This window comes from Perca flavescens, chromosome 21 (assembly GCF_004354835.1).
Source record: "Perca flavescens isolate YP-PL-M2 chromosome 21, PFLA_1.0, whole genome shotgun sequence".
Taxonomy (NCBI): Eukaryota; Metazoa; Chordata; class Actinopteri; order Perciformes; family Percidae; genus Perca; species Perca flavescens.
In genome coordinates this window covers 28,656,401-28,681,979 of record NC_041351.1, presented here as the reverse complement: position 1 = coordinate 28,681,979, position 25,579 = coordinate 28,656,401, and the positions used below count along the sequence as shown (strand labels likewise).

The window sequence follows — 25,579 nt, the reverse complement described above, 5'->3', positions numbered from 1 at the left end:
GACCTCTGTATTGAAAGATATGCAAGCTGATATAGGGGCATGCACTCCGTACATTTCCACATACACACACACACACACACACACACACACACACACATGTACCCTGTACACAACCCTAAGAACAATATTAGCCAGCTGTTGGCCAGCAGAGTATTGAGACATGGACCAGGTTTTGGTCTCTACATGTAATCTGTTGACAATAAGGGTTTACTCTAACCTTATTTTTTTTTAATTGTATTTTACATATATGTTAGAGATGCTACCCACAACACCCAATACCATTTTTTTTCTTTCATTTCAAGCGACAGTAGGTGTCTTTCAGCCTCATCTATCCTGAATTATGAGATGATTGTGATTACATTATTTATATAAATGCAGCTTTATGAGAAAAATCTATTCAATGTTTTTTTTCTAACAGTTGTAATGAGACATGTTGATGCTTTTGTTGTTTTTTATGTTTGATGCAAAACAGACTAAACTAACCACGGACACTTGACTGTCCTGCTGTTATTACAGACATGTGAACTAACCACAGGCGCTCTACTGTCCTGATGTTATAACAAACATGTTAACTAACTACAGACACTCAACTGTCCTGCTGTTATTACAGACATGTGAACTAACCACAGGCGCTCTACTGTCCTGCTGTTATTACAGACATGTGAACTAACCACAGGCTGTGCTGCTGTTATTACAGACATGTGAACTAACCACAGGCGCTCTACTGTCCTGATGTTATTACAGACATGTGAACTAACCACAGGCTGTGCTGCTGTTATTACAGACATGCAAATACACTTATTTGCTTTCTTACAAGAGTTGTCTATATGCTATGCTATATGTTGTGTAAATATGAAGCTAGAGCCAGTAGCTTGTTTAGCCAAGCATTTATATTCACACACACACACACACACACACACACACACACACACACACACACACACACACACACAATGACATTGTTATACACATTTATAGATCTTGTTTTTTATAGACCTAGGCTTTGTCACCAGCACAGACTCTCCACACAAAAGTGTTCTAGCTATTCTAAATAGCTACATTTGCATCAGGGCTGATCTGTTTGCATGGCTCTTGATGAGGTATTGTACAATTGGATGGCACATACAGTTTCTGGGGGGTAAGCTTTAACTCGGCAAGCTAGTCTGTATTCCATAACTTCTGTTTACACACATTAATTAATATGTGTGACACTCTGTGAGGCCTGTACTGTTCCATCAGAGCAGTGCAGAAGGACTGCAGTGCAGAGGAGACATTAGGTACAGGCACAGGCGTATGTTGGTTGTGTAGGAGCTATTTCTGCAAAGAAGACAAATGGAAGAAAGGACTCCAGTTACATGGAACAATCTCTTAGCGGTGCAGAGTCCTAAAGCAGTACTTTATTGTCTTTGCGTAGATTTGCAGCAACATGAGTCCTAAGAGAAGAAGGGACAAGGAGCAAACTGGTTTATAGAAAGTGTGGTTTTATTTTGACTCATTTTTTCATTACTTTTGCAGGTTTATTCAAGTAGTAGTTCAAAATGCAGTGGTTTGGGAAGCAGAGACGTGTGATTGGTCAGACAGTTTACCTGTGAATGGCGAGCGTTTGATTTGATGCACCAGAGGAGGCACTCTAAACACAAAGCGTCAATAGTGCACCCGATCAGGTTCAATTAACTGTGGAGTCCCAAATCATAATCCTGATTGTTATTTCATTAGGTAGCCCAGATGATGGTAATTATACTATCAGCTAGGGATGTTAATATGACAGTGATATATTGATGTTTTAACTACACAGAGTATATAGTAAAAATACTAAGATGAAGTGAAAGATGACATTACAGTTAAGCTTACATACTTTATTGTAATTGTGTGTAGACTCTCAGGTAACATTTTTCCTACAACTTTACAAATAACGCATTGTTGTCCAATGAAATGATACAGCTGACCTCTCACTCTCCCTTCCTGTCTGCATCCGTTTGTTGATCTTTCTGTTTATACTGTTTATTGATATCTCTGTTTAGCTGTTTCTCACTGTTGTTTTCTCTCAGTGACTTTCTGTCTTTTTTTAACTCAGCTATTTTTCTCCCTCCCTTATGTCGATGTGTCCCTGTCAGACGGCCCAGGGAGGCGGCCATCGCACCTTACTGTACGGGCATGCTGTCCTGCTGCGACACTCCTACAGTGGAATGGTCAGTTAACATGCACACACACACACACACACACACACACACACACACACACACTCTCACAGACACACACATGTGCACGCGTATCACAATAAGAACTTTATCTAAAATAACTATGGGTTTTCTATGTTGTTAAAGGATCTTTCTGTCATGTTTATGGGGTTGTTTGTTTTTCATTTAATGCAGATAATTAAAATATACCTGTCAACAACTCAGACCAAACTGTCTGATTCCCCATTCTGACAGGAACAATATTCCAGGGAGTGTGGGTAATGACATATTTGCCCTGCTCTTCTGTGACCAATTCATTATTATAGACGACATTCAAGCAATTGCAAAATTGCAGGTGATTCTGTATTTGACAACCTTGTAAAATAAAATCATGAAAATACAATTCTTGGATTTGAGATGGTTATTGATATAAGTAAGGTTAAATGATTAGTTTCTCAAATGGTTCTGAATTCCTATTAGGCCCTCACAGTCTGAAGGGACCTGGGGTTTGTGGGTTGATATTGTTAAATACATGTAGTCCACTATACATAAAATAATTTATATGTCGGCAGACCAACCAAGACAGGATCATTGAAATGAACTGGATATCATTTATTAATTATTTATTTAAATAATCATTGATAATAATGAAATAGCCCGTTTGTTGAGCTTGCAAAGTATTGCTCTTGTGATGTTTTTTTTTCTTCTGTTTCCTTCAACGTCTGAGTTGCCAAACAGGACATTATTTTGGAATGAGGTTTAACAAAGACCTTTTTCTACTTGTCCCATTGTCTCAGAGAACTCAAACTGCACACTGAACTGATGGAACTTTCGCAGGAAACAATGTTCTTTCTGTGCAACAACTTCAAAATAATAGTTCTATTGGAAGATGATCTAGTTCAGGGGTCTTCAACGTCTTTTAGGCCAGGGACCCCTAAGCTGAACGAGAGACCGAATAGGGACCCCCTACCGCATATATCGTATACAATTGAGTTGCAGAATGGATGAAAAGAAATGGATATTATTTATGCATGTGTGACGTCACCCGTTGGTTTGTGGAGATGTGCTCTCCGTCGTTGAGTTTGCTGTTATGCGGATGTGACGATTTTAGACGAGAGGGAGGAGTGAGGGAGGGGCCCTTACACTCTACGTTACGTTACACACTTTCACTGGCAATCACATCATAGCCACGCCCTAAACCACCCACTTCTTTATCGCCGATCTTAAAATCAACGAGACCATAATTCAAAAAAATGAACATCATTCTGTGTTGCAGAAGACTTAAAACTAGCAATTGAGACCATAAACTCATTATGAGAATGTTTACTGAGGTAATAAATGAAGTGAGAAGTGGATCACTTTCTCATAGACTTCTACAGAAACTGCATGTGTCTCCCCCTGCTGGAATTCAGATAGAATGCAGGTTTAAGGCACTTCCGCATTTGCAGCTTCGCCAAACCGGATGCTTTGTCCATTAATATTAACAATCCAATTTATCTTTGCTATTGAAATTTTGCATTCATATTAATGTATATTTGCAAACTTATTTCAATTTTGGAAATAAGAAACTTTCAACAAAAATATTATAATATATATTATGCCAATATATTTAACCTAATTTGGCAGCCCCCCTGCATTAACTCTGAGGACCCCCTGTTAAAGATCTCTGATCATGTTAATGAGATGAATTGATGAAATGAATTGTGTTTCTCTGTTTAGTACCTGTGCTGTCTGTCCACCTCCCGCTCATCCACAGACAAACTGGCTTTTGATGTTGGACTGCAGGAAGATACCACAGGTAACACATGTCTTTCATTGACCGTGGCTTTCTATTGTAACATAGTTGGATTTATAAAAAAAAAAAAAAAACATCAGTAACCCACAGGTTTGATAAACTTCTGTTGTCTAGTTAAATTTGCAGAACTGTATCTTTAAAGCTGCTCTCATTTTCTCAGAATATGTGTAGTATATCACTTGAAGTGATGAAAGCACAGAGAATTATCACCTACTCTGCAGTGCCCATCTGCTCTACGGAGCGTTTTAGCATCTTTCTGGTTTTACAGCCCAGACCTTTACTGTTTCAGTCTCAGAGCTCTCATCAACCAAAGGCTGCTGTTTTCAGTGAAACGCTGTAGAAACCCACTGTACACTACCTGCCCTGCAACAAACAGCAGGCAGACACAGTTAGAGACTATCTGGTCAGCACAGAACATAGTGGAGCATTTAGCAGCCAAAAAAACAGATATTTGTCTCAGCACTCAGCAAAGAGCAAAAGAAAGGTAAAAGTGTAAACTGTTTGCTAGGGTTGGAAAACACCAGAGGCCTCACGATACGATATCATCACGATACTTGTGTCACGATACGATATTATTGCGATTTTAAACATATTGCAATATTCTGCGATATATTGCAATTTATTACCTTTTTTCCAACTTCAAATTTTTACCAATTTCAAATGATGTCCTAAAAAGGAAACTGTCAACATCTGTTTTATCTAAAAAGATACATGTCTCTGTTTGTTCATCTCACTTCAATTTTATTGCTGCAAAATGGGATTGTCAAGCAGACAAACTGACCAACACATATATAATAATAGATCCATAATTGGCGTCTGTGTATCGATACAGCATTGCCACGGAAAATATCGCGATACGTGCTATATTGATTTTTTCCCTTTGCTAAAGAATCAGCTATATCAACTTTATAACCCATATATGTCGAAGGCATGTGTGATGTTTTTGTCCAAAGATATTAAATAATAGGGTTGGGATTCACCAACCCTACAATACAATAGCCCCACCATACAATATTATCACCATACTTATGTCACAATAATATTGAGATTTTAAACATATTGCGATATTCTGCAATATATACCTTTTTTCCAACTTTAAATTATATCCCCAAAGGAAAACTTGTATCTTTCACGCTGACGGTCACCGCTGCTGACATTGTTTAAATTACAGTACATTAAAGAGCAAAATACTCTTTCATCTGGAGAAATATTGTTTCAAAGAAGTGATAAAAAATAATCATGTCAGATCTTCAGCAATCAAATCAAGCTAACTCCCATTGGACCCAGGTTAGCCTGCTTACATTAGCTCTGTGAAATGGCTTCAAGCAGCACTTTGCTTTCACTATCTCCACGTCATTAATGGAATACAACTCTGGGCTGCTTCTGTAAAAAAAACATAAAACAAAATGTATTTCAGTTCTGAGTTTAGTCAAGTCAGCTTTATTGTCAGGTGTGCTATACAGTACATCCATGACATATGGCAAAATGCAATAAAAATAAATAAATAAATAAGTTTCTATAAATAGAAAAGACGTAGAATATACAATCAACAATTTAACATGACATAAAGTCAGAATTATGATTTTTATTTACTTGAAAAAAGAACAACCTCAGGATTTTGACTTTGAGATTTTTAAACTCATAATTATAATTGTATCCTCAAAATCTAAGTTAAAGTCAGAATTCTTTAAACTCAAATGCTTATTTTTTTAACACGTGGCCCTAGTCCACTTTCATATGATAATCATGGATGTATAATACAGGTTATTATCATAGACAGTATATAAACGGTTATTATACAGTCAGTGTGCTGCCTAGTGGACATTGCAGCCACCTAGTGGTGGTTTTGTGTGTAGCTTTTGGTTATGTCCCTTGAGCTTGCTGTAGTTTTTTCTGTTTGTTCAGCGCTTGCAAGGCTGCAGATGAGAAAGCATGCTGAGTCACCATTTCTTTTAATTACACCTTGGAAAATACATGCATGTAAGTTCATTTGTTTGTTTCTTTGTACTTTTTTGTGTGTTATTTAGCCAAATTATGTAAATGCTTATCTAATAATTAAAAACTAGCTAATTGTTAAAAGGCTAAAAATAAATAGCTCCATGCTAATCGAACACATGGTGCACATGCTAGCTGCATTGAATTGTTGACTGTTTTTTTGTGTATTTTTTTTAATTTTATTGCTTTATGTTGTGAATATATTTTAACATTTAAAGATTGTTACATCTACATTTTCTGCATTTTTAGTTTTACAGTCTTTTATTCGATGTGTCAATCAACAGCTTCAGCTTTACATCAGCGTCGTGTTCTTTGGGAAGACTCGTCACTACCAGCCAGTTAATTCCACCTAGGGAGGCCAGAACAGTCCGGTTATTTCTGTCTGTGTCAAACAGACACAATGGGACTCCTAACCTGCTGCTTTCCCATTGTGGCTTCCACTTTCACAAAGTCAGAACAATAAGCCACTGCAAAGTACAGTACACAGGCTTGCCCTGTTCTTGTTCTTGACCTGCTTCTGTTAAGATAGTGCAAATTAGAGTACAAGCAGAACAGCTTCAGGACAAATGTAGGCTACCAAAGTAGTACACAGGCTTAGGTGCTAGGTAGCATTACAGGACTGTATGTCCCTACGTGAGTCTGTGATTCATGGACACATTTCTTGTGTGTGTGTGTGTGTGTGTGTGTGTGTGTGTGTGTGTGTGTGTGTGTGTGTGTGTGAGGCATGTTGGTGGACCATCCATCCAGCATCAAAGCAGCGGTCGGAGGGTGAGAAGGTTAGGGTGGGAGATGATCTCATCCTGGTCAGCGTCTCCTCGGAAAGATATCTGGTCAGTATTTGTTGTTTCTTCGTTCTTTCCTTCAGTCCCTTTTCTTTGCTTTTTCTGTTTCTTCCTTTTCGCTCCTTAACCTTCATTCCTTCCTTAGTAAGTAGTTGTACCATGAACAATAAAATGAAAATGAACAAAACAGTAAAGGAAAAAAGCTTAAGGTAACTAATCATACATATACACATATACAGCAGCTAATGGGATATTTACACATATATGCACTTATAGGTGAACAATGGATGAACATCATAGTATACATATATACACCATACAGTATATACCACACTCAGAGCTACATTAGAGCCTCTATATTGGTACCTCTCCGTAGACTTTCAGTTTATGGACCAAATCCATCATTAGACACATCCTTTCCCTTAAGGATTTAGATTGGTCTCAATCCATATGATCATATACTAAACTGCAAGTGATATATGGTGATACTATAGCAACCATCTAAAGTCCCAATGTTCTCCTTAAAAATTGGCCACAATTGCTACAGTTTTGTTACTTTAATCAAGAGTAGGTTTGATGTCATAACCTGCAGCCTGCACTTGCAAATGTTATTAGCTCTAAAACCTGAGAAGACCTCAGTAGGGCTGGGTTAAAAAATTATTTCATTTAAACTACCAAAAATGGATTCATAACCTAAGACCTAAGTATCCACTGGTATCAACCATATAATGCTGGCTTGTAGGGAAGGAGGTTAAATAACGCTCCAAAGTTAGGCTACATTTTGGCGACATGAAAAACTGGCATGGCCAAAGGGGTCCCTCTGTCACCTCCAGATATCTGAATGAAATGTCACTCAATACTCGCTGGCTGTAGAGTCTGTAGAGCTAATTTTTATTGTGTGTTCGTGTTAAATAAAAAGTGCATTAATGTAACTGCTTTGGCATCAGTTCTTAATGTAAACATTGATACTTTTAGGAATGCAGCAGGTTAGAGGGAACCTTGTACAATTGTAGAATCTCTTTCATATTCAAGCTAAATTGGTATTGTAACTGAAATGTTCCTAACCTAATTGATATCAAATAGGAAATAAAATCAAATTGGTAATAAAATCGATTCGAGACCTTGTGAATCGAAATTGATTCAGAAAATCATTGACGATACCCAGCCCTAGACTTCAGGCAGTTTAGCTGCATACAGTATCTGTACATATGCCTGCTTGTGCCTGTTTACATATCCTAGACTCTGTTCCTCCCTTTTTTTTCCCCTGACTGTCCATCTTTTGATCACTTTCTGAATGGATTGCAAAACATTGGAAGACTGTAACTGGCAATTTCCACCAGCTGCGGAACGGCTGCGGAACGGTGGCGCAGTAAATGGGTTTCCATTAAAGTCAGAGTGTGTATTTCACGGAGTCGGACTGCAGAACGGCTGCGTTCCGACTCCGTCCCAGCTCCGGCGGTCCACAGCCCTCCAGAACAGATACGCAGAGCTTCTATTTTTGACGGACGCTGGAGAGCTCCGCAGCATTTCAGCACACGGCAGATAGTGCAGGACAGGAAGTCGAACACAGAAACAAAATAAAACATCTGGTTAATTTTCTAAATAAAATCCACGGTGCTCACGGCGGATCATATTTTCCGGCACTATACCTTGAAAACACAGCACAGAGCTGTTTCCCCTCTACTCCTCTGGATGGAAACTAACTGTTGGTGGTTTTGTGGTTCTATTCTACGTGAATTTGCGAAATCTCGTTGGGTCCTCGTGACTTCAGCTGTCAGTCATGGGTGCAGCCGTTCCGCAGCGGAGCCATTCTGCAGCCATTCCGCAACTGGTGGAAATTAGGAGTAAGCACTGCTGACCACGTACTGACTGAATGTATCAGATGGAATGAATGGTCTGATGCACTGGGAGCACAGTGCACTCTCTGGTGACCAGCCGTGCCTTTCTGAATCTCTAAATTCAGGACTCAGATTGAGGGGCATCCTGAGTGTTTGTGCGTATCTCAGTCTGGTTTGTCTTTAATTTTTTTTTTTTCATGCGGCTGTTGTGTCTCTCTCCCTGCAGCATCTGTCCTACGGTAATGGCAGTCTCCATGTAGATGCAGCCTTCCAGCAGACACTATGGAGTGTGGCTCCCATCTGTTCTGGCAGTGAAGTAGCACAAGGTACACCTGTCTGTTTCATCGTTCTCTCTCGCTTTCTTTATTTCTTGCTGCTTGTAGTGTGCTTTTTGCTATCTTACCTTCTTGGTTTTGTACATTCTTTTATTGTGGCTTCTTGTTTTTGCACAAATTTACTAAATGTACTGGACACATTGGACGCACTATGTTTACACATGTAATGATATTCAGAAAGTAACGGTTGATCCACTAGTGTTTTACATGTAAAGATAGAACTAACAGTACAGTGAAAAATCAGTGCTATATGTCTATCAACATTACCTTAAAAAAATCAAGCGTTTTAAGTCTGAATATTAGGTTTTTAAATGTATACTAAATTTAGTAACTTTTCCAGTGTGAACACACTACAGAGTTAAAACCTGCTTAGTTTTAATATGTTATAAACGGTGTGCACCGTTTTGCAAATTTTTTTCTGGTTGAACGACCCATTTCCTCAGAACGTTGTGAAACGTGTGCAACAGGCTTTAAGATGTGTTTTCTCTCGTTTAGTGGGTGTGTCTCTTGTTTATTGGCCGTGTCCCAGTTGATACCCAATCAGCAGAGACGTGTCTGTAAACTTGCGGTAATAAAAAGTAGGGTTGGGCGATATGGACAAAAAATAATATCTCAATATTTTTGCCGATTTTGATGATAACGACAATTAGACGATATCCTTTAAAAATGTGTTTTTAAAAGTCTGAGTTACTTAATCACTGATCATAATAATGGGCACAATGTTGAATGAAAACAGTTCTTATTTATTTTCTTTAAAATGTAAGTATTCAAGTAAAAACAATTCAAAGACATACAAAATATTAATTGAACTAGTGTAGGAACATTGAACTCAGTTGTACACCTCTGCTGTAATGTAAATTGTGCAGCATACAAGCAAGATGAAATCATAATAATAAACAAAGGTCTCTGTTCTGTAACATATTTCACACAACCATGTCCTTATTGGAAGCAGTCCTGGAACTGGGATAGGGCTGTGTCAGGCCAGGTTCTGATAGTCCTTCTACTTGGCTGTATAGTCCTTCTGACCGGGATTTATCCTGGGATCAGGAGTAGTTGGATGTGATCTGACTGATGCATGCTGGGATCAGGAGTAGTTAGATGTGATCTGACCGGGATTTATCCTGGGATCAGGAGTAGTTGGATGTGATCTGACTGATGCATGCTGGGATCAGGAGTAGTTAGCTGTGATCTGACTGATGGATGCTGGGATCAGGAGTAGTTGGATGTGATCTGACTGATGCATGCTGGGATCAGGAGTAGTTAGATGTGATCTGACTGATGGATGCTGGGATCAGGAGTAGTTAGATGTGATCTGACTGATGGATGCTGGGATCAGGAGTAGTTGGATGTGATCTGACTGATGTATGCTGGGATCAGGAGTAGTTGGATGTGATCTGACTGATGGATGCTGGGATCAGGAGTAGTTGGATGTGATCTGACTGATGTATGCTGGGATCAGGAGTAGTTGGATGTGATCTGACTGATGTATGCTGGGATCAGGAGTAGTTGGATGTGATCTGTTGAACACTGAACTGTGTTCTTCCCTCTAGTAACAATTTACATGCTGGAAAAAGCTGGGGAGTACAGACTTTAAGGACACCTTGTTAAAGTCCCCTGCTACAATATGTATCCCCTCCGGGTGATCGCTCTGCGGTTTGTTCTAGGGCTGTCCTCGACTAAAGAAATTCTTAGTTGACTAACACTTATACAATTTTGTCGACTAATCAATTAGTTGATTTAATTGACAGAGCTGTGCGCTTTGAGAGGTGGTTAAGACTAGAAAAGCACAATATAAATGTAGTTAATTAACCATCTCTAAAACTGAGTTTCTCCACAATTAATCCTGCAAAAGCACCACTTTAAATCTTGTGTTTACCATAAATGTGCTCATAAGTTTCTTAGAAATGAGTAATTAAGCATGAATAAGCATAAAAAATGACTAATGGACTAAAGAAATCTTAGTCGACTATGACCAAAACGACCGATTAGTCGACGAATTGACTAAGAGGTGGCAGCCCTAGTTTGTTCCCTATGGTTAGCAGTGAGCCAAACTTGTGCTAACGTTAGCATCGGGGGCTATGTTGAAGGGGTGCACGATATTGAAAAGAATTTGATATTGCGATATCGATAATGAATATTTCGATATCGATATTAATTTTGATATTTTTAAACATATGTAAAATTACCAAAGTTATGGGAAAACACATCAAAAATAGATTTCATATTTCCCAGTGCTAAAACAATACATTTAAAATGTTGCCTGAATTGAAAGAATGATATATATATTTAAAATGTAATGATTTCTTAAAAATGTAATAACAATAACTTATAACAATATCTTATTTCACCAGTAAATTCCTGTTAACGACAAAAAAAAAAAAACACTGGCTGGGAAAAGGGTATTTTACAATTACTTTGAATGCAGCACGAGGCTGGCGAGGCCAAACCTTATATATATGTCAATGGGCCAAACACTGTATGGGAAGGTGTATTTTACAATTTCTTTGAATGCAGCACGAGGCTGGCGAGGCTCAGTCTGTGCTGTTTTTCAGACAACGGCAGCTACAGTCTGGTGTTACAGTTCTCTCAAGTGAAATACAGACACACTCTTCACCGTTTAGCTGTCAGCATTTTAACCTCATTTTTTACTCTGTTAAAATGCTCGGTTAACTGCTAGCTAACGGTAGGCTAACGTTACCTGCTGTCAGGTGTAGCGCTAACTAGCTAGCTAACGCTAATGCCAAGTGTTTGTTAACTAGCCTCCCGTGCGGCGATGTTTCAGTTGAGTTCCCTCTAACGTCCATTTTCGGATTATCAGAGAGAAGCGCAGGCATTTAAGTGGCACCTAAATAAGGCGCTCCACGCAGCTGATGTTTGTTTATACTTCTCCGCTGGTGTGTGCGTCGAGCCAGCTGGTGTGTGTGTGGTAGAGCAAGGAAGAAGTGAGAGAGTGACAGCGTTTTTCTTTGGAGTGAGTAGCGACTCTAACGTTATAGTGAGAAAACCAAAGTGTCTCCCCTATTCTTTCTGAACACGGTGGGAAATCTGGAGCAGGAGAAGTTAACCCTCTCCTTGATTTCATGTTGTTTATGGAGAAGGAGAACCAGGAAATGAGTCGGGGAATTGCAACGCTACCAAGTGAAGTGTATTTTTCGAGAGGATTTCAAAGAGTGTAGACATAACAAGAGGCTAAACTCAATAGAACGTTGTGCTGCAGCTTGCAATGGAACAGTCTATTGAGTGCAACTCCGCCATCTTGACCAAATGCAACATAATGTTCTATTGAGTTTCTCTTCTTGTTGCTTCTATACTCTTTGGTTACATGTCGGACGGGATGCAACGTAAACAAAGTATCGCGTAATTATCGCGAGACTTCCGGTATAATATCGCGCAACGTGATATTGCGATAACGATATTGAGTTGATATATTGTGCACCCCTACTATGTAGACGGCAGTGTGCTCTCTTCATGGTAAATGAAATGGTCTGGATATTACCGACAGGGCTTGTTAGTAAGACCTCGACATGGGAACATTACAAAAAACACAAACATAAAAACATAATTAAAGCTGCGAGCAGCGATGGACGGGCCCTCGCGCCTCTGCGCGCGTCGGGGTTACTGGCGGACGCTGCTCCTTGCGACCGTTCATTCGCTCGGCACTCAGACACCGCAAATTGTCACCAATGAAAAGAGAACTCCCTGCCGAGTTCAACGATACCTCACACAAGACTCTACGCTATACGGTTCATTAGCTGTGAAAGGGGGCGTGGCTAAAGCATAGGGGGCGGGCCAAACTATCACCAATGAAGAATGAAGTCTCTGCTGAGTTCATTGATACCTCACACAAAGGTCAACCTTAAATGGTTCAAATGTTATGAAAGGGGGCGTGGCCTGAGTAAGTGGGCGTGGTCATATTATAGGAGGCGGCTCAGTATCACATGTAGACCACACATTCTGAGTTTCATGTAAATCGGATGATGTTTGTCATATAAGGCGCATTTCCTGTGGCCAGGGGGGGCGCTATGACCAAAAGTCCCCAGACCCTTGTCCATCGTGAGAAATTTCGGGCAGATACGACAACGTACACTCAAGTTACAACAACTTCTTTGTTCATCGCTAAAGACTCAAAATGGCCGCCACGCCCACACCGTCTGACGAAAAGTTTTTCTTTTAATAACTTTTCATCGTTAAGGTGTTGGGATGGTACAGACCAAGTTTGAAGTCCATCGGATGAAATCTCTAGGAGGAGTTCGTTAAAGTATAGCACCTTGACTTTTAGGCCTACTTCCTGTTGCCACTATGACTTAATATCGGCCTTTATTTGTCCTCAGGGTTGGAAATCTTATGAATCCTGAAAAGTTTTGAGGTAATCGGACAATGTACACTCGAGTTACACCCACTTCCTGTTTTGGCGGTGAAACGCACAAAATGGCCGCCCCGCCACGGCCACGCCCTATGACAAAAAGTTTTTCTTTTAACAAATTTTCATCTTTAACGTCTTAAGATGGCACAGACCGAGTTTGAAGTTGATCGGATGAAATCTTTAGGAGGAGTTCGTTAAAGTACGACATGTGGAAATGACCAAAATCGCACTAATTTCGAACTTCGAAATCAAAATGGCGGACTTCCTGTTGGGTTTAGGGTATGGCTCTAATGAAGTTGTTTGTACATCTCGACAGTTTCAATAGGGCCTTCGCCCTGTTCTATCCCTTCCTTTCTCCAATGTCATATCTGCTTTTCTCCTTTTCTGCTCTCTTTTTTGCAGGTTTCCTGATAGGAGGGGACGTCCTGCGCCTCCTTCATGGTCACATGGACGAATGTTTAACTGTTCCATCTGGGGAGCATGGGGATGAACAGAGGAGGTAATGTGCACTGATAATTTCAACTGGACTGATATATGGGCTCATTATTGTCATTTATTTAACAAAATGTATCTCCTCTGGTTTTATATGAAGTAGTTTACCTGCACAGATTCAGTGTAGACATCTAGATGTGAGTTTAAAACAACACTGCACTTCTACAAAATAAAGCTTTCTCATAACATTCTTCTTCATTTCTTGACCGACATCACGTTCTTTTTCTAACTAAACTTTACTTAAAGTGACTATATGTAACTTTTAAATATTTCTGAAACTGTGTAACTTTTCATCTGATGATCATAAATGACCTGTTAGAGCAAACAAGACTATCATTGAAAAGAACATTATTTTTATCGCGAATTCGCCCTCAGGTATGCAATATGTCTATTTTAATTCATAAAATAACTTTACTATGCGTGATGTGGTTGTACATCAGTTGCCAACATTAAATGATGTCCCTCTTTCATTTAGCGTTTCATGAAATGCACTATATTAATTAATCTAAGTTATTACTACGTTGGTTGCTCCAACAGTCTCTTAATGCTTTGTCTCTCGACACAGTGACAGTGATACCAGGTTTATCTCCCGATACATCCAGAGTAGACTAAGTTACCGTATGCTACGATGCAGCTGTAACTTATTGTGTTATTGTAAATGAATGATTTTCTGTCCGAGCAAAATATTCATCACAACTATATGACCTCCCGGTAACGCTAACTCAGTAATCTACAGTGGGAAATTCAGCACCGTAAAGAAGACAACAGGTGTGGTAAAAACACTACCACTTTAGTCCAAAGGGGCCGCTAGAATCAACACAAACTGAAAGGTACATATAGACATATTAAGCTCATGAATTAATTGTGGTCGAGAAACTGTTTCCTGCCGTCCTCCTTCTGGCTTTCCATTATAAAATCCCCCTTTCATGTATAATTCACTTCCTTTTAATAAAAAAAGGTGTGTTAAGCCCCCTGGAAGGGGCCTGGAAGCCACAAGGATTAGGCAATGGTTAGGGTTAGGGTATTGTTAGGTGCCTTGAAGTCGACGGTCGCAGTGCTGCCTTGAAGTCGACGTTGGGGGCTTAAAACACCATTGAGTATAACAAATAGCACTTACATATACTACATTGGATCTTACAGTTGTTGTTGTTTCTTTCCCGTCATATAGGATAGGTAGTAGGCATTAGAAAGAGTCGTGTTTACGACCTGCTAGCATTCCTGTTTGGATAATTCATTACATTACATGTCATTTAGCTGACGCTTTTATCCAAAGCGACTTACAATTAAGTGCGTTCAGCCTTGAAGGTGCAAACTCCAGACAACAAGTAGTAAGTGCAAGTACATTAGCTTTAAAATAGGTAATGCTACAAAGAGCCATATGAAAGTGCAGCATTTTTTTTTCAAAACACGTGTGACCATATAACACTGCATGCTTTAAATGTGGGTTAAATTACATTACTGACTTTTTTCCCCGGCACTTCCATATTATGAGTCACCAAGTCGGAGATATCGGAGCATTCAGAAAAAAAAAAAGCTTCACAGTCGTAATTATAACTTGGATGTTGAAGTGAGCCCTATTTAAGTCAGAAACTGGTAGTTACGGTAATTCCCATACGATGAGAATGCAGCATGAGCGAATGAAACAGCTGAAGACTGACTGCAACAGTTCAGGGCTTTATTGCAAAGGTGCAAATACATACAGGAAGCTTACTGGCGTGTCCAAACAGAAGTAGTATTGACTCCATGGGATAGCAGGAATGAGTTAAGGAAAACAGATAGGGTTCAGACACCGGTCTGCCCTCAGCTTGTTCCTCTACTTCATGTTTAGCTCTCCTTCACCCGTTAGTTTATACCATTTAGACGTAGAGTATTCAGCTTTTTTTGAAGGAAATTACCATGGAAGAGAAAGTAACAGCTCTCATTACAGACTGTGCTCTCTGCTGTGACTGAGACAGGAAGGACTATTAATAATTATAGTTTTAAGATCCCAAAGGGGACAGCCATGTTGTTAAACAATGCCGATGAGAGGGACTGTGTTCTCTTCCTGACTGTCTGCTGAGGTTTGTTACTGAGTCATCCAGGTAGTAGCATATCCAGACGTACTATGTCATATGCAACTGCATTCCACTTGCAGTGGAAACAGTTAAATGTGCCCTTATGGTAATTTCTAAGCATACAGAGAGAAACAAAACTTGTCCTCTGCATTAAACCCATCCCATACATAGGAGCAGAGAGAAGCCGCAGTTGCCCGGGGACCAACTCCAGTTCTTTTTGCCGGTTCCTTTTGGTCAATTCAATTTTTCAATTCAATTTTATTTATAGTATCAAATCATAACAGAGTTATCTTGAGATACTTCACAGGTAGAGTAGGTCTAGACCACACTCTATAATTTACAATTTACAAAGCCCCAACAATTACAATAATTCCCTCAAGAGAAAGTATTAAATGGCTATTGCGACAGTGGCGAGGAAAAACTCCCTCTTGGGAACAAACCTCGGCAGACCCAGACTCTTGGTAGGCGGTGTCTGACGGGGCCGGTTGGGGGTGAAAATAGTGGAACAGTGACTTTGAAGGTAGTTGTTGTAGTTCATGTCACAGCAGGACGTTGCGGGATGAAACGTGGCGCTGCAGAGCACGGGTGGTTGCAGCAGACGCAGCAGGAGCTAGCTTAGTAACAAGCAGTTCTGGGACAGGATGCATAAAAAAGGAAACAAATGAAAACATTGATGAGAGCCTGTACTGACCTGCCCCCCTCAACTCACACTATATTATTGATTATATGATCAATAAATCTGATGACTACGAAGAGAAGCAGGTGGGCCGGGTTAGGCGGACGCTGCAACTCCTCACTCCGTCATAGACCCATATCTAACCTAACTATAAGCTTTATCAAAGAGGAGAGTTTTCAGTTTACTCTTAAATGAGGCGATGGTGTCTGCCCCCCGAACCCAGACTGGGAGCTGGTTCCACAGGAAAGGAGCCTGGTAGCTGAAGGCTCTGGCTCCCATTCTACTTTTAGAGACTCTAGGAACCACAAGTAACTCTGCATTCTGGGAGCGGAGTGCTCTAGTGGGACAATAAGGTACTAAGAGCTGTTCTAGATAGGATGGTGCTTGACCATTTAGGGCTTTGTAGGTCAGGAGAAGGACTTTAAAGTCAATCCTGTATTTTACAGGAAGCCAATGCAGAGAAGCTAAAACAGGAGAAATATGATCTCTTTTCTTAGTTCTCGTCAGAACACGTGTTGCAGCATTCTGGATCAGTTGGAGAGTCTTAAGGGACTTATTTGAGCAACCTGACAGTAGAGAGTTAAAATAGTCCAGCCTGGAAGTAACGAATGCATGGACCAGTTTTTCTGCATCGTTTTGAGACAGGATATTCCTAATTTTGGCAATGTTACGAAGGTGAAAAAAGGCTGTTCTCGATGATTGTTTTAGATGGGCGTTAAAGGATATATCCTGATCAAAAATAACTCCTAGATTTCTGACAGTAGTGCTGGAGGCCAGGACAACACCATCCAGAGTAGCTATATCTGTAGATAATGAAGTTCGGAGGTGTTTAGGGCCCAGCACAAAAACTTCAGTTTTGTTACAGTTTAACATCAGAAAATTATAGGTCATCCAGGATTTTATATCTTTAATACATGCTTGAAGTGTAGCTAACTGAATTGTTTCGTCTGGTTTGATTGACAAGTATAATTGGGTGTCGTCCGCATAGCAGTGATAGTTAATTGAGTGTTTCCTAATGATATTACCAAGAGGAAGCATATACAAGGAGAACAAAACTGGCCCAAGCACCGAGCCCTGTGGAACGCCATGCATAACCCTCGCGTACTTAGAGGATTTATCATTAACATTAACAAATTGAGATCGATCAGAAAAATAAGACTTAAACCAGCTTAGTGCAATTCCTTTAATTCCGACTAAGTGTTCCAATCTCTGTAACAGGATTGTATGGTCAATAGTGTCAAATGCAGCACTAAGATCTAATAAAACAAGTATGGAGACAAGTCCTTTGTCTGCAGCAGTTAGAACGTCGTTAGTTATTTTCACCAGTGCCGTCTCTGTGCTATGATGCTTTCTAAATCCTGATTGAAAGTCTCCAAATAAGCTGTTGCTATGGAGAAAATCACATAACTGATTAGCAACTACTTTCTCAAGGATCTTGGAGAGAAAGGGAAGGTTAGATATAGGTCTATAGTTTGCTAAGACCTCAGGATCTAGGGTGGTTTTTTTCAGAAGAGGTTTTATCACAGCTACTTTAAATGACTGCGGTACATAACCTGTTAATAAGGACATATTGATCACATCTAGTAGAGAGGTGTTAACCACGGGTAATGGAGTAATCTCGTTGGGATGGGGTCTAAGAGACAGGTAGATGGCTTTGTTAAAAAACCTTTACCATTAGTTGTTGAATGTCTATAGGATAAAAACGGTCTAAGTAAATGTCAGGTCTAGTCGTTCTTTCTAGCAGTCCTGCGTTGAAAGGTGAACCATTAGAAGTTGAGGGCAAAAGGTGATGAATTTTATCTCTAATTGTTGTAATTTTATCATTAAAGAAGCTCATGAAGTCATCACCACTCAGAGCTAGAGGTATCAAAATTGAAGATGACTGACTATCTGTCAGCATGGCTACAGTGCTGAAAAGAAACCTTGGGTTGTTCTTGTTTTCTTCTATTAATGCTGAGTAATAGTCTGATCTGGCATGTCTGAGGGCCGTCCTATAGGTTTTCAAACTGTCTTGCCAGTCCAAACAAGACTCTTCCATTTTGATGGAGCGCCATTTACTTTCAAGTTTTCATTCAGGGGGCAGTGACAGGGGCACTAACCCAACACACATGTTTTTGGTGATTTGGTGACTTCTAGAATGTACTGTACAATGTTGTTTGTGGAGTGGATATATAATTAGTTTGACGGTGTGATTGTTTTGTTTTCACCCCCAGGACAGTGCACTATGAGGGGGGAGCAGTGTCCAGTCATGCCAGGTCCCTGTGGAGGCTGGAGACGCTGCGGGTTGTGTAAGTACATCATACACATTAGGGCTGCTCGATTATGGAAAAAATAATAATCACGATTATTTTGGTCAATATTGAAATCACGATTATTTAACCCGATTATTCATTAACATTTAGATATAATGGATAGTGTCCAGGTTATAATCTGTTAGTGTCCTTTATCTCATAGAAAGAGTCTTTGGATCAGAATAAAATCAGTTTTACTACTATGAGTCGGTTCAGCTTTACAGATATCACACATAACGTTACACAGCTAATGAACAGTTCCACAGACATAACACAATGTGCATCCCACATCACATGTTCACTCACTATGACCACTACTACTGGCATTACTAAACATTATATCAACAATAATGTCGCCGTCAGTGGGCTTATTTGCTAGCTAACCTTAGGAAAAATCCAGCACATAGACAGTACCTTAGAGTAACGTTACGTGAAACAGGTGATTTAATGTCCTTGCTCATTTACATACAGTTTAACAACAAATCTAAATGCTGAGGGAACATTACTATGTTTTGTCACGTTGTTTTTGAGCACTATGCCTATGCACCCCCACTTAGCTGGAAAAAGTTTTAAACAGTAAGTGAATACAGCGTGTGGGGTGAATACAACGTCTATAGACAGTATACTGCAGCGGGGGCAAAGGGAGAGGGACCGCAGGGTTAGCTAACGTTAGCTAGCTGTTCCCAGACAACTGAGTTGGTTTTGCCTTTTTTTGCTCACCAAACGCTGATGCCATCTTCACTCGCGCTGAGTTTTTAAATTCCAGCAGATGATATGCACACGACTGGCCTCCCTGACTGGCTTCGGGGGGGGTGGAGGGGCGCGTGCGCATGTGCGCATGTGCGCATGTGCGTGTCATTCAGAACACAAGACAAAATAAGAGTTTGTTCTTGCAAAACAGAAGATGGCAAAATAATCGTTTTTTCTCGATTATGCTATTTTGGTGATCGTTGGGAGCCAACATCGAAATTGAAATCGAAATTCATTTAATTGCACAGCCCTAATACACATACTGTCCATACATACAAGAAACGTGGATTCACAAATATACACCAGCAGACATGCACCTCCACACTGTCAGATCACCACACACATACAATACACACAACCACATTAGTTCTGTTTGTACAGATGTGTTTTTGTGAATCTCACATGAGGTTTTTGTCTTCTGTCAAGCTGCTAAGGATTCCTCACAGTGTAAAGAGTCTATCATGGATTGGTAGCACTTACTGTACTGTGGGCAGCAGAGTGGTAGAGTACATGTTAAAAATACTGTAACTTTTACTCACAATGTGTGTGTGTGTGTGTGTGTCAATTGCCTTCAAATGGCTTCAATAGTTGCTAAGTAACGGCAGAATCAGAACCTGACAGTAAGTTTTAGACATGGTTTCCAGGTTGGTAACCAGGCAGCAGCTCCTTGGTTGCCCAAGTTGACCGAATGGTTGCCATATTTTAACCAATTAAGGTACATTTAGTGTGATATATGGAGCATGGCAGGGTTTTAGAACTGCCATACCTAAATGGAATCCAGCCAAGGAGAGGGAAAGACACACACAAACACACATACACGGCTGCGCGATGTTTTGTTTCATTGTCGACATCGTGATGAGTGCATGTCACATCGCAGGACGATGTTGAGGCAAAAACTTTTTTTGCTGCTTGATAGAAAAGTACACTTTAACCGTTCTCCTTTTACATGATTGTTACCGACCGAGCCTTCCCCTTTAAGACAGGTGGCCATGTGGGCAGCGTGTGTTTGTGACGTAACGTTAGTCCGACAGTGTTTGTTATGGGAAGTGTAGTCTATATCCTTTGCGTTCCACTTCCGGGATTGCTCCGGTGCTGCAGGAAATTCTGCCGGATGCATGAATTTTCCGTTTCTTTACGCTTTCTTTCAGACTATTGTCTACTCCTCAGATCTCTGCAGGATAAATCCAGAAAGCTAGCTAGACTATGTATCTGTCCAATCTGAGTTTTCTCTCACACAACTATTTTGCAGCGGCTCTGTGCGGAGTTTAGCGCCGCCAATGACGATTCTGATTGGTTTAAAGAAATGCCATTAAACCAGAGCATGATTTCCTCCCATCTCCGAATGCTATGCTCTTTGGAGGATGGTCTGGCAAAGCGAAGACTATGGGAAGTAAGGCTCGCCCATGTGTAGAAAAGTACCAGAAGCAGCAGCTGCCGCTGACACAGTGATGCGCATGCTTTTCCATGGGTAGTGAAGCTACAGTAGTCCGTCTTTTATGTTCGCTGCAAAGAAGAACTAAATCACCTGATTAATGCAACGTTATTACGTTATTCTCCCAGGCCATTTTTCACTGCAGAAAGCTGCTACCAGCCAGGCTAAAGCTAATGTAGTTAGCTTAAAGAAACAAGGCGTCTGTCCCAACTAATGTTACAGTTCTGAGCCGCGAAGCTGGAAACGTAACACTAATCTACAACAGAAGTCTGTGTCTGATATAACGTCATTTGCACTGACTGAAGTGTTCTTGGATACACAGAGTTTGTTGCTAGAGCGTGACATGCAGGCTCTGCATGCACAGCCAACCACCAATCACAATCAATCAATTTATCAAACAAACAAAGCAGGACCCGCTAGTCGACCACAACCTGAAATTTAGAGGAGGCAACATGCATGCATTATTAATCTCATTGACTTTAGCCTAGATTGATAGTATTTTATGAATACAATGGTGTCCTGTCAGTCAACCACTGTATTTAACTACCTAAATTCCCTCTCCAGAATCACTTCAGAACAGTCACAGTGCTTACTTGCTTTGGTGTTTGTAAATCATTAAAGTTCAACAAAGAATGGTTCACATCAGAAAAGTTCCTTTTTCATTTTTATTTTTTATGTAGATGCACTCTCCTACAAAATCAGTAGTCGAGAATAAATTTTTCTTTTTTCATATTGCAATATATATATCGCAGGAAATAAAATATCGCAATGTCTGTTATTTCCGAATATCGTGCAGGCCTAACACACACACACACACACACACACACACACACACACACACACACACACACACACACACACACACACACACACACACACACACACACACAGACATACACATACCTTACTTGACAAGAGATGGAGCCCATCAAAGCCATAGGAGTAGAGGTCATCACCCACCCCATTGCCTCCCCACCCCCCCCCCCCTCCCCCCACACACACACACACACACACACACACACACACACACACACACACACACACACACACACACACACACACACACACTAAAACAAGCTGAAGTCTGGCTACTTTGCTGCATCTGTGCTGTGAACATGTGACTTGACTGCACGGGAGTGTGTGCTAGAGCGAAGGAGCATCAGCCTTCAGGCTTCTAATTTAGTTTCTGCAGCGTATTTTACATTCTGTTTATAATTAAATTAAATTGGATTCAATATCAATTAGTGCAGCTTTAAGATAACTTGTATCAGTACATACAGTATACATGTCATTTTTTTTATATTGCCTACTTTAAACCCTGACCTGCCTGATATTTGCAGTTATATGTTTGTATTTAGGATTCTGTCTGACTGTGTTTGTGTCCAGATGGAGTGGGAGTCATATCCGCTGGGGTCAGCCGTTCAGACTGAGACATGTCACCACTGGGAAGTATTTGAGTCTGATCGAAGACAAATCTCTTCTGCTGATGGACAAAGAGCATGCTGATGTCAAGTCTACAGCCTTCTGCTTCAGGTCATCCAAGGTACAGAGTCAACAACATCTGCAACACTGTGGTGAAGGCCATGATGTATTATACCTTTGTTATTGAAGAAGATACTTTACAATGTCAAGATCAACCAAACATATTTTTGAAGGCGTTCCAATATAAACATCATGGTTTTTTCTGTAACCATAATGACTGGAGATTGGAGAATGGTAATAATGTATTTATAACTGCTCATTGTCTGCTGTCTGCTCTCGGTAGATTTGACTGCTCTGAATTTACTCACTTTCAGACTCTCAGTATGGATGGAAAAATAACTTAATTAATAACTTCATTTACAAAGCTTTTTTAACTTTACAAAGTGCTATAAAGAGTGAAACAACAAAGGGAAACACATTAAATGATGCGAAGTGTGAAACAATTACAGTAAAACAACAGAGAACAGAAAAAGTCAAAACAGGTTTAAACAAATAGCGCAGATTTTCATCCTGGTTCACCACTGAAAACTGTAAAAAAAAATCCACAAATTCGGTTTGGGTCTGGTCATGACCAAAAGAACGAGATCCAAGGTACAAGCGGCTGAAATGGGTTTCCTCAGGAGGGTGGCTGGCGTCTTCCTAAGAGATAGGGTGAGAAGCTCAGTCATCTGTGAGGAACTCGGAGTAGAGTGGCTGTTCCTTTGCATCGAAAGGAGCCATCTGGTAAGGATGCCCCCTGGGCGCCTCCCTAGGGACGGGGTTCCAGGCACGTCCAGCTGGGAAGAGGGCTCGGGAAAGACCCAGGACTAGGTGGAGAAAAAATGTCTCCACCCTGGCCTAGGAACACCTCGGGATTGAAGATGGATGGATGGATTAATGGAATCTTAAATCATGAAATGATCCTTTAAACCAGCCCTGTGCCTGTCATGCAACATTTAATCTGTATTAATTACAAGATTCTGTTTTTTTTTTCTTCCTATCTCTCTCTTTTAGGAAAAGTTGGACCCTGGTGTGAAGAAGGAGGTGGATGGGATGGGTATTCCTGACATCAAGTATGGCGACTCTGTGTGTTACGTCCAACATGTTGACACGTGCCTCTGGCTCACATACCAGACTGTTGATGCCAAGTGTGCACGCATGGGTGGAGTACAGAGAACGGTACCTTGCTGCATTAAACCATCTGCACCTTTTTTGCCTGGTTTTATTAGCCGTCTCTCTTTTCTCGTAACTACAGTCTATGTTTGGCTTGCTATACCAAGGAGTGGCAGCAGAAGTTAAGATGTTAACACGAGAGCTTATGACCCTTTGACATTTTAGTAGGGCTGGGCATCGTTCAAAATCTTTCGATCTGGTGCCATTTTCGATACCTCAGTTTCGATGCCGGTTCGTTAATGATACTTTTTCTGATAACATATGTTTTAAAATCCATTTCAACATCAACAAAAATGCATTAAACACAAAACTTTTATTTTCCACCTTAATAGTGAATCAAAACCATTCTGGTAACATTGCTCACTCAGAGTAACATTGTGCTTTTGGATAGGGGTGGACCACTCAGATACTCAGGACTGGTATCAATCCGAACTTTAAAAATTAACAAAAAAAGAGAAACCTTTTTGCCACTACATGAACATATTATAAATAATAAATAAATAAACAAATGACATTGTGTACAGGCTAATATTGAACTAACTAAAATGCAAAGGACTGTAAACAACAAAGACTTTTTAGTGCAAACTGCATAATGACACAAAACTTTAACAATAAACTTGGTGACTGCCCCGTTGTCAACATTGAACTAATGGAGAACTAACTTAAGTGCAAAGGAATGGAATTGAATTGCCTTGTTGCTGAAAGGTGCTGTAGAAATACCTCAGCCTGTCAGTCAGTCCCCAGGGCATAGAAACCACTGTTGTGCCTGCTTGTCTCAGAGGAAGTGTAACGTGTCGGAGCTCCGCTCTCTGTCAATATGTGGAGAGGAAAGATAAGCTTGCGCTTACGCGCTCAGATGCTTTTGGAACCGAAATTTGGCACAGAAAGATAGAAGTAATTTCGGTCGGTGCCATAAAAGTATCGACGCTCAGTGCCCAGCCCTAAACTCAAGATGCATGCATCTGTGCTAGCAACAAGTCACTATGAAGCTTTGAGTGTTTTTATAAACAACCTATTATACCTGTTATGGAGGAAGATGGAACTGACAGTGAACCAGCCCACATCTGTTAAATGTAGAATTTTAGTCATGCCAAAACTGACTGCATTTTTGAAAGACATGATTTATCCTGAAAAACCTGCTTTAATGGTCATATTTGTTCTGTAGTTGCAAAATTAAGACAATCTTATCATCGAAAATGAAAGTTAAAGCCACAATCAGAAAGCAGCCTGTATGACTGTAAATACAAATTTTGATATTTTGGTAAATTGCCACAATGGTAACTTCTTTGACATCACCACAGGGGTCCTAGGATACTCTTGCCCCACTTTTTGATTTTGCTCAATACAGCTCAGCTTTTACATAATAGTCTCGCTAGTAACTATTTCAGTGTCTTATGAAAATGCTGTATTTGGATTGATTCATTGTGATATTAAGAGTAGAGCTCTTCTCATTTCAGGCCATCATGCACCACGAGGGTCACATGGACGACGGGCTGACGCTGTCTCGGTCACAACATGAGGAGAGTCGCACTGCCAGAGTCATCCGCAGTACTGTGTTTTTGTTCAACTTCTTCATCAGGTGGATTACGCACTCATGCACACGCACACACACACACACAAACACAAACACACACACACACACACACACACACACACAAAATTAACCTTGCATGTTAGCTAAGTTCCGCTCACTCAGTGGTCATGTGGGGACATAACGTGACTACCTGAAGAAACTTTTTGCAATTTCCTTTAAATGGTAGCGAAAATTAAGCTTAGGGGAAATGCTGGCTGCTCTTGAGTAAACACGAGGCAAGGCAATGATAGTAACTTAATTGCTGCACTTTATGTACCCAGTGTATGTGAAGCAGCAAGCATGCTGCATTCTGCTTATAAGGCCCTTTAAGAGAGAACTGGAGCTGGCTCCTTCAGTGAAAATGTTGCAGGATCCTGCAGAGCAGCCTTGTC

At 40.4% G+C, this 25,579-nt stretch overlaps 1 protein-coding gene across 7 annotated transcripts in view; it reads left to right on the top strand.

The window, feature by feature from the left end:
* Window positions 1–25,579, top strand: part of ryr2a (ryanodine receptor 2a (cardiac)) — a 261,766-nt gene that overhangs the window by 91,197 nt on the left and 144,990 nt on the right. For 5 of the 7 annotated variants that reach the window (XR_003691303.1, XR_003691302.1, XR_003691301.1 and 2 more), the window contains exons 1-8: window positions 5,874–5,951; window positions 6,684–6,797; window positions 8,814–8,913; window positions 13,688–13,784; window positions 18,721–18,795; window positions 22,367–22,523; window positions 23,456–23,620; window positions 25,072–25,193. Coding sequence is in view for 4 of the 7 variants with exons in the window: in XM_028567566.1 (XP_028423367.1) it covers window positions 5,895–5,951; window positions 6,684–6,797; window positions 8,814–8,913; window positions 13,688–13,784; window positions 18,721–18,795; window positions 22,367–22,523; window positions 23,456–23,620; window positions 25,072–25,193 (887 nt within the window). In the remaining 3 variants the exon portion in view is untranslated. Of the gene's footprint in view, window positions 1–2,114; window positions 2,190–3,896; window positions 3,976–5,859; window positions 5,952–6,683; window positions 6,798–8,813; window positions 8,914–13,687; window positions 13,785–18,720; window positions 18,796–22,366; window positions 22,524–23,455; window positions 23,621–25,071; window positions 25,194–25,579 lie in introns of those variants that run through there. The other 2 variants (XM_028567569.1, XM_028567568.1) reach the window with 2 other exon arrangements.